At 46.2% G+C, this 12,109-nt stretch overlaps 1 protein-coding gene across 1 annotated transcript in view; it reads right to left on the minus strand.

The window, feature by feature from the left end:
* Nucleotides 1-2,771, minus strand: part of ANKEF1 (ankyrin repeat and EF-hand domain containing 1) — a 48,170-nt gene extending 45,399 nt beyond the window's left edge. Inside the window, exons 1-2 of the mRNA XM_078779270.1 lie at nt 2,720-2,771; nt 2,246-2,397 (exon numbers count right to left, since the gene is read on the minus strand). Of these exons, the coding sequence (XP_078635396.1) occupies nt 2,246-2,397; nt 2,720-2,765 (198 nt within the window). The 5' untranslated portion in view covers nt 2,766-2,771. The remainder of the gene's footprint in view (nt 1-2,245; nt 2,398-2,719) is intronic.
* Between the last annotated feature and the right edge of the window lie 9,338 nt (nt 2,772-12,109).

The following is a 12,109-nucleotide window of genomic DNA, read 5'->3' on the forward strand; positions in this document are numbered from 1 at the left end:
CCAAAACATGTCAAACATCTATAAGGCGGCAATTAGAAAATGTATCAACCATATTTGTAATGCACAACATTCCATCATGTAAAACACTTGATAAGTCACATTTTCCAAATGACCAAATTGCTGTTTCTTTGGCACATATTGATTTATTTGTTTTCACAAGTATCATGCTATGCATGTCATTTTTCTTGTTTCTTGCGAAAATTGCAGATTTTTCAAATGTATTTGTTGGTCTTGTGCATTATTCTGTTTGTCTGTCTGTCTGTCTGTTTGTAGGTCAATCGGCTGCAGTGCAGGTTACTATTTCAAAACAATCTTTACGAAACCTCACCAAATAGTAAAGTTCGGTCATAAGGAAGAAGCTCATTGATTTTTAGGTCAAAGGGTCAAAAGGTCAACATAGTCTCTCTGACTCTCTTGAAAATCCTCTCTATCTCTTTGCTGATGACTCTACTCTCTGTCGCTCCATTCTTAATCCCTCAGATCGGCAGTCTGCAGCCTCCTCACTCTCTGCAGACCTGGACAAAATCACAGACTGGGCAAACAAGTGGAACATGTCTTTCAATCCTGACAAATCTCACACTCTTACGATGTCTCTCCGAAAAGAGCGACTGGACAACCCTCCCTTCCACTTTCTGAATAATCCTCTCCAAGAAGTTCTGTCACTCAAGCTTTTGGGTCTCACTATCTGCCATGATCTTTCCTGGGAAAACCACATTTCAAATCTGGCCTCCAAAGCCAGTCGCCGTCTTACAGGTCGCACACCTAGCCACACCTAGCTCGTCTTCACGCTGTTGAAACCAAAGCATTCAGAATCATTGGAATCTCCCGCGATGAAGCTAACTCCAAGGGCCTCTCACTCACTCACTGCAGGCAGGTTGGTGGTCTTTCCGTCTTCTACCGACTCCTCTCTGGCCTTTCCCCCCCCCCCCCCCCAGCTCTTTCTGGGCTCTGTCCCACAAATATTCCTACAGGTCGCACAAGATCTGCCTGCAACCCTCTTATGGTTAAACTGCCAAAATCAAGACTCTCTGCTCACCTTCACTCCTTCATTCCTCTTTTTTCCCGCCTCTGGAACAAACTCCCTCACTCTCTTCAATCCCACTCCTCCCTCCAGGTCTTTAAAACAGCTGTTCACCACCATCTCTTATCTTCCCCCATCCAAAACCTTGATCTTTTCTACCCCCGCTAATTTCACCCCAATTCCACTTTTTGAAATACCAACTTCTGTCCTGGAAGTCCTTGGTGTCCTTGTGCTTTATACTTCTCCCTCCCCCCCCCCCCTTCCCACGCCTCCTCCCCCCAAGCCCTCTCCCTTCCACACATCTCCCTGCCCTCGGATGTTATGTTTGTGTGCTTCCCCTTCTCTCCCCAGCTTGTTTTCCGCACCCTCTTTTTGTGTATTTTGTTTGTCTGGTTGATTTGTTTGTGAAGTAAATGTTAGCTCTTTCACGAGCCTCGATTCAGTATACAAAAAAAAAAAAAAAAAAAAAAAAATAGTTCAAAGGTCAACATCCTTGTCAAATTTCTAAAATCCTCAATTTTCATCCGATTGACTTGAAATTTAAAGGAAATTGCATATCTGGTCACTGAATTCAACCACCAAGTATTTTTGAGGTCACCATAGGCCAAAAGGTCAACATAGGCCAAATTTTTTAAATCCTCACTTTTCATCCGATTGACTTGAAATTTAAAGGGAATTGCACATCTGGTCACTGAATTCAACCACCAAGTATTTTTGAGGTCACCATAGGCCAAAAGGTCAACATAGGCCAAATTTTTTAAATCCTCACTTTTCATCCGATTGACTTGAAATTTAAAGGGAATTGCACATCTGGTCACTGAATTCAACCACCATTTTTTTCGGTCAAATTTGGCCAAAAGGTCAACATAGGCAAAAGGTCAACAACTAAGATGAAGTTTCTAAAATCCTCAATATTTATCCGAGTGACTTGAAATTCGAACAGGATTTACATATCCGGTTCAAGCACCAATTTTTTTTGAGGTTGAAAGGTGAAAAGTTCAACATAGGCCGAATTTCTAAAATCGTCAATTTCCATCCGATTGACCTGAAATTTGAAGAGGATTTGCATATCAGATCACTGATTTCAACCACCTATATTTTTGGGGTCAACATCAGCAAAAAGGTCGACATAGGCCAAAGGTCAACAACTTCTTTTAGGGATCTCGCATATCTCCCAATATACTTCCCATTTCTCTGTATTGTCCCCACGTTGCTCCATCTCACCTCTCTCAAGTTAACAAGGCCCGGTACACCCCGAGAGACCAACTTCACAACCTCTGCAGTCTGATTCAACAGCACACAATGCAGCAGCTTGTTAACCTGGACCGCTGACAGATGCTCCCCAGAGTCCAGGAGCTCGGCGGGTTCCATTATAACTGCAGGTAAGAAATGAGAAAGTCGTGTCATCGTCTCAGCTTCTTCACTTCCAGGTTCGTTTTGGAGGAAATGCTACAAAACTCGAACAAAATGAGATTTCATTCAAACGACTTAAATGTGCCACGGAACCTTTCAAACAGCATCCCAAATGTGCCCTTGGTGTGGGCTGCATTACTTTAGCATCACGGTTCCTGCAATAAGTTAAAATACCGAGGTGTGGATATGGAACCGACTTGTGGAACTTTTACCTGTTCCTTTTTTTTTTTTACCTTGAGCAATTTCAAGCGATCGTTTACCTTGAGAAATTCAAGCAATAAATACCTTTATAAACTATGATCAGCAATTCAGCTTTAAAGCCTTTCTTCATACAAAGTGGACCTGAGAGTGAGGATGCAAACAACAAATGTGTATCGATCCTGACGCATTTGTTTGATGACATCATCATCTACTATATAAGAGAGATGTCTGTGTGTGTGTGTGTGTGTGTGTGTGTGTGTGTGTGTGTGTGTGTGTGTGTGTGTGTGTGTGTGTGTGTGTGTGTGTGTCGCCATTTATCTCAGAGATAGCGGAACGGATCTTCGTCAAACTTTCAGAGGTTCATCACTGAGTACCTGGGAGTGTTTTAGGCAAAAAAAAAAAAAAGAAAAAGATAGTTTTTCTGGAGTTAAAAAAAAAAATCGCTCGATTTAGCTCGAAATCCTTTTTTAGGATAAGCCTTTTTAAATTAATGACAGTTATATACAAAGTACACATTCGCATAAATAAATACAAAACAATCACCAGACATTTGAATACAAATACATCAAACAATTCAGGAAGTGTTCGAATTTGGTTGAACGGCTTCTTCTTCTTCCTGATCTGCGTCGCACTTAACTCAGAAACGTGAGCCACATTCACCCACCAGCATACATATGTGAACGTGAACCACCTGCCTCTCCTGCCTCCTCCCCTTCTCCTCCCTTCCTCCTCCTCCCCTCCCCTACCCTCCCCTCCCTTGCCTGGTAACGCCGGGTACTTCTGCTAGTCTACTATATAAGAGCTGTTGGTCTGTCTGTGTGTGTGTGTGTGTGTGTGTTGCCATTTTTCTCAGAGATGGCTAAACGGATCTTCGTCAAACTTTCAGAGGTTCATCAGTGAGTGCCTGGAAGTATTTTAGGCAAAAAAAAAATTGAAGAAAAAAAGTTTTTTGTGGAGTAAAAATAAAAATATAAAAATAAATAAATAAAAATCGCTCGATAGTGCCTAAGCCTTTTTCAATTAATGACAGTTATATACAAGTACACATTCGCATAAATAAATACAAAACAATCATCAGACATTTGAACACAAATAAATCAAACAATTCCGGAAGTGTATGAAGTTTGGCAAGACGGCTTCTTCTTCTTCCTATTCGGCATCACACTTAACGCAGAAACGGGATGAACGGCACATTCACCAGCATATATTCAACGAAAAGGTGATGAACCCCCTTCCTCCCCACCCCACCTCTCCCTCCCCACCCCACCTCTCCCTCTCCACCCCACCTCTCCCTCTCCTCCCTTCACCCTTGCCCGTCAACGCCGGGAACCCCTGCGAGTCATTGATAAATACCCCTGAGTGGGCTGACAGTCATCTTGTGAGGTTGTAGTTCAGACAGTCATCTTGTGAGGTTGTAGTTCAGACAGTCATCTTGCGAGGTTGTAGTTCAGACCTCTGCTGATTTGTGGGAACCATCCACTACCCTCCCCCCTCCCCCCTCCCTTTTCCCCCCTTCCTCTCCTAAGGGGACTTTGATGCCATGGGCATCCTCCTGATCCGAATTCGAAAAATCTAAGACCGAACGATCCTGCAATCCATCAAGTGCAAGGGCTGAATCCGGTTTCAGAGCAATCGGTTGGTAAATAAGGGACGAGTATGGATCCAAAGTTTGGGGGTTAACCCTCCATGGGAGCCGCCATGACCCAAAATCGAAAAATCGAAGCGCAAGCGATTATGTGGGCTACTGTCTTGTATTGACGTCAATTTTCAGAAGAATGAGCTGGATGATAAGGGTGGAGTAGCAAAAAGATCAAAAACTTAATGGCTGGACGGACGAATGGACGACCGCACAGACAGACTGCACAGATACTGACATCACGACCGACCCATTTTATAAGTTCATCTCTTCGAGAATCGAGATGAGATGACGTAAAAATGTAACTCCTCACTGGGGAAAGCAGAAGTTACATCAATGGCTCATTGCCTACAGTTATTTCAATAAATATGAAAAACATTTCGTAAATCTCCACAATATAATTAATCTAATGATCTCAGAATTTGTTTTGTTATTACCTGCGCCACCGAAGGTGCATGGAGGTTATGTTTCCACCCCTGTCTGTTTGTCTGTCTGTCTGTCTGTTTGTGAACAAGATATCTCAAAAAGTTGTGGACGAATTCAGACGAAATTTGGCAGATTTGGCAGTATGTGACAAGGACGAAATGATTAGATTACAAATAGTAGTGGACTTAGTACCGACCCCTGATGCACTCCCACCTTCACCTCAAATTCACCACTGTTCCCGTCCTTAGTCCTTACAGCTGTGCGTGCTCTTTTGTACATTGCCATCACTACTCTGATCAACCATTCCTCCACTCCTAACTTCCTCAATGCCCATGTCAATACTTTGTGTGGAACCCTATCGAATGCTTTCTCCAGATCAACAAACCCAAGAAACAACTCCTTCCTCTTCTCCATGTACTTCTCCTGCAACTGCCTCACAATGAAAAGCGCATCTGTCGTTCCTCTTCCTGGCATAAATCCAAACTGCATTTCGTCGATCTTCACTTTCTTCCTTATCCTCCTCTCCAACACCCTTTCCAATACCTTCATTCCATGCTCCAATAACTTTATCGCTCGGTCCGAGCCACACTCCAGAGGGGTCACCTTTCCCCTTGTATAGAGGGACGAGGGTACTCAGTTCCCAATCCACTGGAATGCGGCCTTCTTTCACCACCAGATTACAGATCTCTGTCATTCTCTTCACACCCCAACTTCCTGCTGCCTTCAATATATCTCCCACAACTCCCGTCGGCCCTCCCGCTTTTCTACTCTTCTTTGCTTTTATCGCTTCCTCAACTTCCTTCTCAGTTATCTTCTCTGCCGGTCCTAAAACTGGGTTACTCTCCATGTTGCCATCCCATTCATTCTCTGTAATCAACAGCATTTCCATACATCTTTTCCAGCTTCCTTTAATTCCATCTGGGTCTACAACGATTTGTCCCACTTCATCCTTCAAGCAACTCACCCCCATCACATCACACCTCTCTTTCGCTATCTGCTTTGCAATCCTGAATACTGCTCTCTGACCCTCTTCCGAATCCAAGCTTTCTCTGAACATTTTCCGACATGCCTCCTGCGCCTTTGCTACCTCTTTCTTTGCAGCCTTCCTGGCTGCCTTATAACTTTCATGCTCTGCTGTTTCTGCTCCCGTACCCTTCGCCTTCTGCCACTCCTTGAACTTCTTCCTCTTCTCGTCAATCCTCTTTCCAACTTCATCATCCCACCACCATGTTTCCGAGTGCCTCGGTGGTCCTTTTGTCCATCTACATACCTCACCAACGGCTCCCAACAGACTATCTTCCATTGACATACACCCACTTTCAAGCTCAACCACATCATCCTCTACCCTACTCAGCCTCTCTTTTAATGCCTCCCTTACTGTCACCTCTTTCAACCTTCACACCTTCATTCTCGGTTGGTACTTCACCCGCCGAGCTCTCCTCGCACCTTTCACCCTTATGACGCAGACAACCAAGTGGTGCTGTGAAACAGCCTCCTCCCCCGGGATCACCTTTGTGTCCCGGAGGTGCCCCCTATCTCACCTACGCACCAGCAGGTAGTCAACGGTTGTCGTCGACCCACCTGACGTGTATGTAACAAGCTTATTATCCTCTTTCTGGAACTGAGTCTTACAAATCAACAAATCAGCTCCATCAGCAAACTCCAAAATCCTTTCACCTACTCCATTTCTCACACCATATCTGTAACCCCCATGAACTCCCTCAAAACCGGCCATACTCCTTCCCACATGTCCATTTAGGTCTCCTCCTACCACAACAACTTCCACATCTTTCACGTTTTCCATCAGCTTCTCTATCGCACACCAGACCTTGTCCTTCTCTTCATCGCTCCGACCAACCTGCGGAGCATATCCCGAGATGACGTTCACCAAGAGCTTTCCAATCATCATTTTCACCATCATCAACCTATCACTCACTCTTGTCACGCTCACCACACTGTCTACGAACTCCTCAGAAAACAGGACACCAACACCATTCACGCCCTCCGGGCACCCTTGCCACACAAACTTGTATTTCTGTCCTGCTTGCCCTTCACCATTCTCACACTACTTCCCTTCCATCTCGTCTCTTGCACACAACATATGTCCACTCTTCTTCTGACCAATACTTCCACCACTTCTCCTGATCTCCCTGTCATTGTCCCTACATTCCATGTCCCAAACCTCAGAAACCGATCTCCACTTCGGGCTGTACCCTGCCCATATGTAGTTGTAATTGTCATGGTTCTCTTTTTGAGGCAATGTTTTTATGGCCGGATGCCCTTCCTGACGCCAACCCTCTTAGTCGTCTCTTACGACACGCAGGGGTACGGTGTACCTATTCTAATCCAGGGTACACACTGGGAAACGTTTAAAACATGGAAATTCTGGGAGGGTGGGAGGGGGGCGGCGTCAGCATCACGGCTGCGGGGGCCCCGTCAGCACGTCATCCGAAACACACATATATACACACACACACACACATACACACACACACACACACACACACACACACCGGGGATAATTTAATATTACCTTTCATATACAATAGCTACAAAGGCTCAGACACTATAAAAATGGCGAGACACAGACACATAGACAGATAAATGGCTCTCTTATATGTAGTATAAATGGCATTCACATTGCCCTCCTTCCCCCTTCTCCCCAGTAAAGTGTAAGCACTGCCCACATTTAACATTAAGCATGTTTCCCCATGTCCGGCTTTATCTGCATTCATTAATTTGTGTGCAGCATGTGCTTTTGGTTGAAATTATCTGCTGGAGGTGCAGCTGTGCCATTGATACAGTGCCCCCTGTATGTTACATCAGGAATTAGTAGTTTGTTCAGGGTGCCCCCAACAGCTCACTTACTATCACCTGGATGCACCCTGGGATGTTCAATGTCCACCAAGACCAGTGCTGGCAGATGGGTCTTTCGACTTAATGTCCTTCCCAGGAACAGCATACACAGTGATGCATCACCCTGCACATGAAACGTAAGTTTATAGGTTTATTAAGATTCGAACCCAATCTAGACAGCTCAAATGAGTTGATACAGTTCTAATCTATCCTGCCAGGCCTCAATCCACAAACCCTGAATCCTTTCAGCACCTGCGAGATTTCACACTTCACTTGCTCCAAAAACGCTTATGGTGGCACTCCCTCTACTGGCGAATCGGAAATGTTTTTTTATTTTAGTTAATAATGAAAATGTTTGAACTTTCTGCTTTTCTAAAGAACAGTTTCATCATGTTTTGACATCTTCTCGTAGGCTTCAAAAAGGGAAGTACTTGACTACTTTCTACACTCGGTGAAGCAGCACGCAATACGGACTTAAGTGCACGATTTCCCATATGTCATGACGAGGCCTAAAAGTAGCCTAGTGGGGGACTGACGGTTATTTCCCCACAGTTTTTGAGAAGATTTCAAAATAAATTACCTGAATTTGAGTCGAACCCCCCTTGTCAGCCTCTCATGGAGGCCAGATCCGGATGGGGAGCACAAACCCATGATACATGAATGTTCTGATGTATAATACCAAATTTGGTCCGTATCGTTCAGGTAGTTGTGGAGAAGGGGTCTGGTAGTTTCTGAGAAGGCTTTTGAATGAAATACAAATATTTGGGGGAAACGCCCCTTTCACCTCCTTTATAGGGGATGCATCGGAGGAGGAGAACAACCCAAAGAGACCTTGCTGGCGTGATGCATCAACCCAAATTTGGTCCATATCGGTTGGATAGTTTGTGAGAAGATGTTTTATTCAAATATTGACGGACGTTCATACGTACGGATGGAGGGACGGACGGCCGGACACCAGGACAGACTCTATGAGGTTATTTCAGAGAAATAACCCAAAAATTGCTTCCTTTCTTGTTTTTTTTTCAGACAAGTTCTATGGCTCGTAATGGAGCTGCCATTCACACACACATGGACATACTGACGAAACAAACACAATAAAGCCACTGAGGTTGGGGGAAGTGCCCTCACTTCCTGGGGCACTCTGGGTGCCAACGACATCACAACAATAGCGCCGCCTTTCTCACTGCAATCAGCAGGACATTTCCTCATCCCCATGGATGCCAATTGATGGGGATTGTCCATGCTCTTTCATTTCAAATGCTGAGCATCAAGCAAGGAAGCAGCACGTACCTTTTTTAAAGTTCATCTTTGGTATAACTCTGTCAGAGTGTGAACCGCCAACCTATCTAAATTATCTTACTATAATTCACCAAATGTCCGTCCGTCTGTCTGTCTGTTCGAAGGTACCGTAAAAACTGCTGAACCGATCTCAACGCTATTTTGGGTGGATAATTCTGGGATCTCCAGGAGTAAAATAGGCTATTTAGTTTTCCCAATTTCAGCTTTAGTCTCCAGCATTCTCAGGTTTGGACTCACGCATAACATTCGCGTTCGCATAACGTTCATTGTTCTCATTGCGACGATGTTGTTTTCCCGGGTGCCGCACAAACGGCTGCACCGATCGCTGCACGGCTGCACCGATCGAACTCTGTGAGCTCGGACAAAGACCTTTTATAAGGACACGGGTTGAATCCCTGCTTGAGAGAATTCTAACCCATTTCAACTGAAGGAAACACGTATCGGGAGTACATACGACATCGCGATTGTGAACACGATTAGTTTAATCTTCACATGAGAGAATTCCACATAGCTATTTGGGCGGTGAATACGCTAACAGATCGTTGTCTCCATCGATCTTGCCAAGGCTGTAACAGCTATCGGCTCAAAATCCTTTTAACTGTTGATTTGGAAGTTTTTACAATGAAGGAAACACGTATCAGGAGTACATACGACATCGGGAGTACTGACTGTACGCGTCTTCAGTATCAAGCTTAAATCTGTCATGGCGGATCTGAAGAGCGGAATGCTTGGAGAAGTGGTGGGCTACTTCGGCATGAAGGAGGATCAGAAACGTGGACTCCCACACTGCCACATCCTGCTGATACTTGCTCCCGCATGACGTTATTTTCCCGGGTGCCGCACATATGGCCGCACCGATCGAGATTTAACGGATGTTTATATAAATCGTTTAAAAGAAAAAAGCCTTCAATTTCTGATATTTAGCCTTTTCATTTGGGCCTCCCAATTGAAGCCCCGCCCATCGGGCGGGTACCTTTGCTGGTCTATCTAATACATGACCCTGTTTGTTTTTTTTTCCTATTTAACAGGAAAATTCCGGTGAGAGTAATAAGCCATTTTAAGACACTTTATACACCACAATATGGAACAGCAGCTTATTGGCACAAAAATTTCACTTTTTCAACAACGTCCATTCTAAAAACAAATTCTTTATATCCTTGTTTTTAAAAAATGCATTCTTCTCATGTGTTGGTTTGTATCGCATTGCCAATGGCTGTTACATACCAATGAAAGCATCCTTACTTAGGTCCATATCCAATAGAACTTTAAGGAACTTCGGGGCGGCAACAGCTTTTCCTGGAAACCGGAAGAGGCTCTCGGTAAATTCGTTAGCATTTGTAATTTAACTCACAAACGCAATCCACTGAAGAGGAGGATGATGAGATACAAAACATTCAGTGAAGATGAACTTTTTAGAGAATTTCATATTGTTTACGTGTCAGAATGCTTCTAATGGAACTGAACCGCTAGTCAGGTTCACTATGTTTTTTTCGTTCAAAATTTTGGTCGATTAGCAAAACTATACATTTTTGGAATATTCAGAGCATGAGGAATCCAAAAATTAATGTTTACATTTGCGTAGACACCTTTGCGAAAATGACACTCAGGACAGTGATGAAGATCTGTAAAAGCATATTCCTGAACGGTATAGACCTCGTAGATCCTGTGTATAGGACTTATAGTTCAATCTGATACTACCTATAACTTCTATAACAACCTATAACTTCAAAGGACTTGCAATATCATGTACTAGCAGAAGTACCCGGCATTGCCGGGCGGGGGAGGGGAGGGGGGAGGGGGGGGAGGGGAGGGGGGAGGGGGGGGAGGGGAGGGGAATGGGGGGAGGGGAGAAGAGGGGGGGAGGGGAGAAGAGGGGGGGAGGGGAGAAGAGGGGGAGAAGGAGGGGGAGAGGGGAGAAGAGGGGAGAGGAGGGGGAGAGGGGAGAAGAGGGGGGGATGGGGAGGGTGAGGGATGGGAAGGGGTGGGAGGGGGAGGGGGAGGGGAGAGAGGGAGAAGAGGGGGGGTTGGGGAGGGTGAGGGATGGGAAGGGGTGGGAGGGGGGAGGGGGAGGGGGAGAGGGGAGAAGAGGGGGGATGGGGAGGGTGAGGGATGGGAAGGAGGGGGAGGGGAGAGGGGAGGTAGGGGGGGAGGGGAAGGGGGGAGGGGAAGGAGGGGGAGGGGGAGGAGGGGGAGGGGTAGGGGAAGGAGGGGGAGGGGGAGGGGAAGGAGGGGGAGGGGAGGGGAGGGGGGAGGGGGGGAGAGGGGGAGGGGGGAGGGGGGAGGGGGGGGAGGGGAGGGGGGAGGGGGGAAGAGGGGAGGGGGGGAGGGGAGGGGGGGAGAGGGGAGGGGGGAGGGGGGGGGAGGGGGGAGGGGAGGGGGGGGAGAGGGGAGGGGGGAGGGGGGGGAGGAGGGGGAGGGGGGAGGGGGGAGGGGGGAGGGGGGAAGGGGGGAGGGGGGGTGGAGGGGGAGGGGGGAAGGGGGAGGGGGGTGGAGGGTGAGGGCTGGGAGGGGGAGGGTTAGGGGGAGGGGTAAGGGGGAGGGGGAGGGGTGAGGTTACATTACACCGATTTACATTGAAAACTGCTGAAATATGTACGCAACTTCAACTTAGCACAGTTTAGTAAATACTCGAGATAAATCCATGCGGTAAAATATTGCTGAGAGTTGCTAAGACCTACGACTTAGAAATTCCACCTGGACACACTTCAGGGGCACTTTCAAAGGGGAGATGTGCTTATTCTTTCTAAAAAATATTTTAGGTGTGGTATAGACACGATATTTGCATGCATCGGTTTCAAAAAGCGAGCAAATATGGTAAATATTACTCACGTGAAACCAGGATCCGTCTCGGTGGTAGCCATGAGTGTGTAGATGTCACATGATCAGTCATGAAGAGTGGTTAAGTCCAAAATATGGCATACCATGGCATAAAAACGATTTGCCCGCAAAGCATTGCACCGCAACGGCGGTCACAGAGTGCCATGCACAGCGTGACGTAAGTAGTGCGCGCAGCGCCCCTGGCGGAATTACCGGTCCCTATCAAAGACATTTAATTCATATCGCACAAAATCGACAAAAATCGACACAAAACACGATCGCTTTTCGCTCTGAATTACGTGCAAGCGTGTGATGGAAATCACCATCGCCCAGCATCGAATGCCAACCAAGATGGCACCCGGTAACTGCATCTCCACCTATGTGGAGTGAATGGCAATGGTCACATCACGTGATCGCTCTGAGCGAATCAGTCTAGCGGC

The sequence above is a fragment of the Myxine glutinosa genome, chromosome 5 (assembly GCF_964187855.1).
Source record: "Myxine glutinosa chromosome 5, kmMyxGlut1.1, whole genome shotgun sequence".
Taxonomy (NCBI): domain Eukaryota; kingdom Metazoa; phylum Chordata; class Myxini; order Myxiniformes; family Myxinidae; genus Myxine; species Myxine glutinosa.